The sequence below is a fragment of the Clarias gariepinus genome, chromosome 21 (genome assembly GCF_024256425.1).
Source record: "Clarias gariepinus isolate MV-2021 ecotype Netherlands chromosome 21, CGAR_prim_01v2, whole genome shotgun sequence".
NCBI lineage: Eukaryota > Metazoa > Chordata > Actinopteri > Siluriformes > Clariidae > Clarias > Clarias gariepinus.
This window is the reverse complement of record NC_071120.1, coordinates 10,915,622-10,922,412: the sequence shown is the minus strand read 5'-3', so window position 1 is coordinate 10,922,412 and position 6,791 is coordinate 10,915,622. Positions and strand designations below refer to the sequence as shown.

Here is a 6,791-nt window from a genome sequence, read left to right as displayed (position 1 = left end):
GTTACGTAACACGGGGCGGGACATAGTGACACCGTGCTGCGTTCAACAGCGCCACTCATTCCTATTAAAGCCTGAAATTTATATATATATATAAAAAACTTTTGTCAAAAAAATTGACACATACATATTTCATATATTTCTGAATATATACGGAGAATTACAAAAATTACATTAGTTTACCTGTTGCTTTTTTTTTAAAGTGTTTGTAAAAAAAAAATAAAAAATTATATATATATATATATATATATATATATATATATATATATATATATATATATCTGTTTGCTTCCCTACATAAACAACTTTATTTTTGTCTTCCTTAAATAAACAAATATACACTGCTCATCAAAAAAAAAAAAAATCGTTTCGATAAGCTTAGGCAGCTTCTTCTGTCTCTCTACAAACCCCAGGAACAGATTAAATCAAAGTAGCAAAGTAGCCTGATTATGGCAAAAGTGAGTGACTAAAAATGTATGTGTATATATAATATAAATATATGTGACACATAAAATATATATACACACACAAATATACACTGCTTATCCAAAAAAAAAAGTGGCACACGAAGTTTTTCTTAGCTTTGATCGTTTCAATAAATTTAGGTAATTTACAACAATTTACAACAATTATTGTATTTTCATCCAGAGTGGTATTATTTTCTCTCCAAGATCTTGTATTGATGATGAGAGAGTCAGGCTGCTTCTTCCGTCTCTCTACAAACCCTGGACTCATCAGACCACACAACCATTTTCCAATGCTCTACAGTCTCTGTGCACTTTATGCTCCCTAGCAAATTGAAGCCTTTTTGTCTGATTAGTTTCACTTTCCTAAAGCCACACAGCTGATGTTCCTTGGGTTCTCTCTCTCTATTGTGCGTGTTGAAATGCTCTACTGTTGATTTTTTTTTTTTTTTTTTTTTACGATTTGATTTCACTAAGCATTTAAGTCATCTCCTATCACACTTAGAATGCTTTTCTCACCACATTTCCTCCTTGAAGGTGATGGTTCAACACAAGGTTCTGGTAATGCTATAGTAATAATGATCAATTTATTTACCTTCATTATGCTCAAAAGACCATAATACCTCATACACAGAATCATATTTTATCATGTTTTAAACGTTCAACAAATAACAATATCCAGGTTATACTCTAAATGATGTATCTACTGTATATGTATATGTGGTTTGTCTGTGTATTATGCCAAAGACATAGATGAATGTTGTAGATCTTGGAAAGGCTTTAGGCATTAACAGTTTTGTATTTTAGAGAAAAAAAACAACAACATGGAAAAGTTCTCAAATGTAATGCAATTTAGTTTCAATTTTGTTGTCTCCTATTTTACCCGGTCTAAACCACTGATAAAGTTAGTAAAAGGCAAGGAGAAATGCATATTGTTGTTTTTAGTTTTCAGTTCCATCACTTTAACCAATCGGAGGGGAGGCTCTGTAAAATGTGACTGAAAGTTACTGTTCATTTTTTTCTTGTTTTTGTAATATTCAATATTTTCCCAAGCCACTGTATTATTTTTGCCCCCTGCCAAAAATAACCCTTCCAGATTTCAATTCCATTATGTGTCCTTCCACTGGCTCTACATTCCTTCATGCTTTTAGCCACAAGTGGTCACTCATGTTACCTTGGACTGTCCTTTTGCTTTGTTTTTCCCACAAACTTGTTTGAAACCTGTACTTAATTGGCAATCAGTGCTTATATAATTGGTATACTGAACATTCATGCTAACACATCATATAACACTCAACAACATTTAAACACTACAAGCTTATTTATCTAAGCATATTACTGTCACTTGCATGAAATTAATAAAATACTGTAGAATAAATGCATCTTAATAGTTGTGTAAGCTAGATGTCCCCTTCTACTGATCCTGAAAGGACAGATAATGATAATTAATTAAAGGGTAATTAATTTAAGCCCCCCTCCTTAAACTGCTGGGTTACTCCCTTTTAACCTCTTGATCACGGTTCTAAATAAGGCTCTAAATATGTTGAAAATCAATTTATGATTATGCAAAGTAGCCTGATTATGGCAAAAGGCAATGACTAAAAATGTTGCCATAGAAATGTTTAAAGTATTTGTGCCACAATAATATAAAATAAAGTCCCACTGGGAGGATAATATCTGAGCTACAATATTTAACAGAAAGACAGATATGCTTTTGTCCTAGCACTTAAGTGTATAGGAATACAAAGTTTTATGAACATGACAATGAGTTCCATGTTCCTCAGGGGCCTCCCCAGGCACTGGATACGAATCTAAGCAGATCTGATTAGAACACGTCCAGGTTGTGGTAGAATGGGAGATTTATGGCTTAAAAATGCACATGATAAAATTGAGCAGTAATTGTGTGATGCATTCATTTTAACATGGACCAGAATTTCCAACACCTTGTGTCGTGGAAGTCTTGAGTGAATGCACTGATCAGCCATATCAATTTCCTGTCTCGTATTGTATACTGTAGATCCACTTTGGCACCAAGACTTTAGATCCTTTAAGTACTTTAAGTTGTGAGGTGCGGCTGCCATGGATTGGCCTTTTTGTCCAGCACATATCCCAATTACTAAATTAGATTGAGATCTGGGGACTTTAACGGCCAAGACAACACCTTGAACCATGTTCCTCAAACCATTCCTGAACATTTTTGCAGTGTGGCAGGGTGCATTATTCTGCTGAAACAGGCCACTGCCATCAAAGAATACTGTTGCCATGAGGGGGTGTACTTGGTCTGCAGCAGTGATGTCCACATGAATCCCAGGGCGTCACACTGCTACAGCTACTGTAACTTGCCCTCTTACCATAGTGCATCCTGGTGGCAGGTCTATCTCAAGTAAGCAAAGCACATGCAACTCACCAATCAGGTTACTTTCTTCCATGGCTCCATGGTCCATTTCTCATTTGCACATTGTAGGTACTTTTGAACAATAGATAGGGGCCAGTGTGGGCACTTTGCAGTCACATACACAGCAGAGGTTCTGATACCTTTCTATCATAGCCAGCATTACCATTTTGCTGCAATTCAGTAGCTCTTCAGTGGAATTGGACCAGAAGGGCTAGCTGAGGCTTGGTTGTCCATGACCTTTGTACTTTTGGTAGGTGCTAAATACTATATATGAGAAATACAGCATAAGACCTATTGTTTTGAAGATGCTCTGACCCAGGTGTCTAGCAATCACAGCTTAGTGCTTGTTAAGTTCATTCAGATCTTAACACTTAGGGAGTTTTTCCTGCTTCCAACACATCACCTGTAGACTTACTGCCCAATACTGTACTGCATATCCAAAGACTAGACATGTGCCAGTGTAACAAACTAATTATTATTATGCACTTCACTTGTCGTTGGTTTTAATGTTATGGCTTATCAGGTTATACACCTTGATCCTGAGACATAGTATTAGGTACAGAATTTTTATGGAGACATTTTATAAGAGACATAATCTGTCGCATAGGTGAGCACACAGTCATGGGTATCATAGGGAATTATTACTGTATGGTCCACAGTCAAATCACTGGCCAACCATGTTGAAACCAGAGACATCATTTAAGCTAACCTATGACACTAACCCAGCCCAGAAATGCAGTTTAGGAATGGAAATATGGGAATAATTAAAATAAGAATCCCATTTATTTATTCTTTCTCCCTGTTACTTGCCCAGTTTTCTGATGCCATTTATTGGTAACTATGACAAGCTACGTAATTAGTCTTATTATGTTCAAAAAAGAGAAGGAAGGGAAGTTGGAAAGACTGTATGTTTATAGATGTTATAAATGACAACGGGAACTTGTTTTGTTGGTACTCCACAACAGAGATAACTTTTGAGATAAGATACAGAATGAATGACTTAACATTTGTTAATAAGTCCTTAAAAAAAATCTCACTGGAGAATACTGGTAACTGTAACTCCATTTTACATGCTCAAAGATTTAAGTGTGACAAATGTGCAAAAACAGGCTTTTTTTTACTGCACTGTATTTTGCACCACAGACATTTCATTTTAATGTATACAAGCTACATTATATGGACAAAAATATTTGGCCAAACCTGTTTATTATTGAATTCAGGTGTTTCAGTCAGGCCCCTTATCCCCAGTCAAGAGCAATCTTAATGCTTCAGCATACCAAGAGATTTTGGACAATGCTTTGCTTCTAACTTTGTGGGAACAGTTTGGGGACGACCCCTTCTCTATTCCAACATGACTGTGTCCCAGTGCACAAACAGGGACAATAAAGACATGGTTTGATGAGTTGGAAGAACTTGACTGCCTTTAACCCTCGGGATGAACTGGAACGGAGATTCCAAGCCAGGCCTTTCTGTCCAAGGTCATAAATGCCCTACAGAATGAATGGGCATGAATTCTCACAGAAAGACTTAAAAACGTTGTGGACAGCCTTTCAAGAAGAGTGGAAGCTGTTCTAGCTGCAAAAGGACTATTAAAGTGTATGTATTTGGATAGAATGTCACTGCAGGTTTGGCCAACTCATTTTGTTCATATACAGTAGTGTGTGTAGAGGAATGACACAAGCCCTAATACACTCACTCACTCATTTATCTTCTATACTGCTTTATCCTGTATTCAGGGTCACAGGGGGCCTGGAGCCTATCCCAGGAGAGTTAGGGAACAAGGCAGGGTACACCCTGGACAGGGTGCCAATCCATCACAGGGCACAAATACATAAAACACACACACACACACACACACTACAGGCAATTCAGGAACATGAATGAACCTAACCTACATGTCTTTGGACTGTGGGAGGAAACCAGAGTACCTGGAGGAAACCCACCAAGCACGAGGAGAACATGCAAACTCACATGAGATCGGAATCAAGCCTGGCCAGAAATCGAACCCGGACCCAGGAGGTGCAAGGCGAAAGTGCTAACCACTACACCACCACCACCGCCCAGCCCCAATACAATCATGCAAAATAAATAAATGAATAAATAATAAAATAAAAAAAAGAAAAAAATCTTGTTGGATGCTAGATCATCAAAACATGACAGCGGATAAAGATCAGCCTCTACATACTGGATGTAGTGTGACCTTAATGTTGTAAAGCCACGGCAGCCAATAGCATTAGCATTACATGTCCTGATGCTGTACTGTGTGTGTGTTTGGTGTGTGTATGTGTGTGTTGAGCCGCTCTGTAGGAGTGAGCTCCAGCAGCCTGACTCAGCGCACTGACACTGTATGTGAGATGCCTCAGACACCTAACGCCATGCAGCAGGTTTAGACCGCGCGCTTTCCGGTGTTATGCCCTAAAACGACCCCCTGCCACGGATTGCACCCCCCCCCATTACGCAATCGCTAGCTTCAAAGAAAAGCCGCCGCGCCTTTTCATTCAAACGCCTTAGCGAATGTTTCCCTGTCGCTCGGTTTCGTAAACACAGTTTTTTTTTTTTTTCCAGTCCCCCCTCCTGTATGTTATACACTGTGTCCCAGCTCCATATAAATTCGGCCACATGAACACAGGAGAAATAGCAGTAAGTGCTGCAGGTTTGGTGTCTGTAACCTTTTCCTAATCAGAGTTAGACCGGGGAGGGGGGGCATTTCGTGGCTGCTCCAGTTACACTCCAGTTAGATATCGCACAGAGGGGAGTTCACTTCTACTCTCTTCATCCTAGCTTATTTTCAGCTGGAGAAATAATAGTAAGTTTTGGTAGAAGTCAGGGTTCTTCTTTCCAGCCAGTGTTAGGTAGGAGCAGGGGAGCGTCATGGCACGATTGGTGTAATTTTTATTTTTTTCCCCGGACCAGAATAAGGCGAGGGAGGCTTCATGCAAAGCGCCACCGTGATCACATCCCAGCCGCCGGAGATGCCAAGAGCTGCTTGGGGCCATTTTCACCCGCTGTTAAAGACCTGAGCCGCCTTTCTGCACCGTTCTGGGCTGCTTTTTGGGATTATCAGAGGCGTTACAGCATGGCTTTGGTGACGCTGCAGAGATCTCCGACCCCGAGCACGGCCAGCGCGAGCACCGCCAACGCCGAAACGGTGAGCCGGGAAACAGGAACAGGAAAGGCAGGGTTTAACGGGACGCGGGGATGTGTAGGAGGCCTGTGTGTGTGTGTTAGTTACCGGGTTGCAGCTTATAACATGTGCTCGTTATGTTCGTTAGAAAAGCACCAGAGTCACGCAACAGCAAAGACATTAACGACATTTAACGTATTCTGCGCGTGCAGTAAATAATATAAGGCAGCTCGTGCTTCCCGGTTAATCATTGGCTAGCTTGCTAGCGTCGGCATGTCGACAACACCTACTGTAGCTCCAGCCGTGTGTATTCTGTCTTAAATCAAATGACACCGAGTTAAATACCTGACTTGACATGTTAGACTGCCAGTTTTATAACATTTTCACATTAAACATTAAGCATTTTCGTTATTTACTCTTCAGCCCTCATCTGTGTTATGGTGAATGAGCTAGCCGGTGATGTAGCACAGCGCCCTATACCTGTCAGTCCTACTCACATCTCAGCTAGCCTGGGCTAGCCATGGACCTATTTATACAGTATACACACTGAAATATTAAAATATATCAAATAAACATTGTCTAATAAATAACATGACCAGATTTTACAGCAGATTGTGACTTCGTGTTCAATAAAGGATGAGCAAGTCTGTTTGGTCAGGAAATACAGTGTACATTTAATTCCTACAGAAATGTATAGTGTAGATGGATAGCATTCTATTTTGTATTTCTATCTGTATCACAAACGCAAATATACAGTTTATATTATATTCAATATAGATGTAAAGACATGCAGAGATGTCCTATTCTCTCA

The 6,791-nt window shown here is 39.5% G+C and overlaps 1 protein-coding gene across 1 annotated transcript in view; it reads left to right on the top strand.

The window, feature by feature from the left end:
- Positions 1 to 5,617: 5,617 nt before the first annotated feature.
- The window catches only part of ssh1a (slingshot protein phosphatase 1a), a 52,884-nt gene continuing 51,710 nt past the window's right edge, over positions 5,618 to 6,791 (top strand). The window contains exon 1 of the mRNA XM_053480930.1: positions 5,618 to 6,004. Within this exon, the coding sequence (XP_053336905.1) occupies positions 5,933 to 6,004 (72 nt within the window). The 5' untranslated portion in view covers positions 5,618 to 5,932. The remainder of the gene's footprint in view (positions 6,005 to 6,791) is intronic.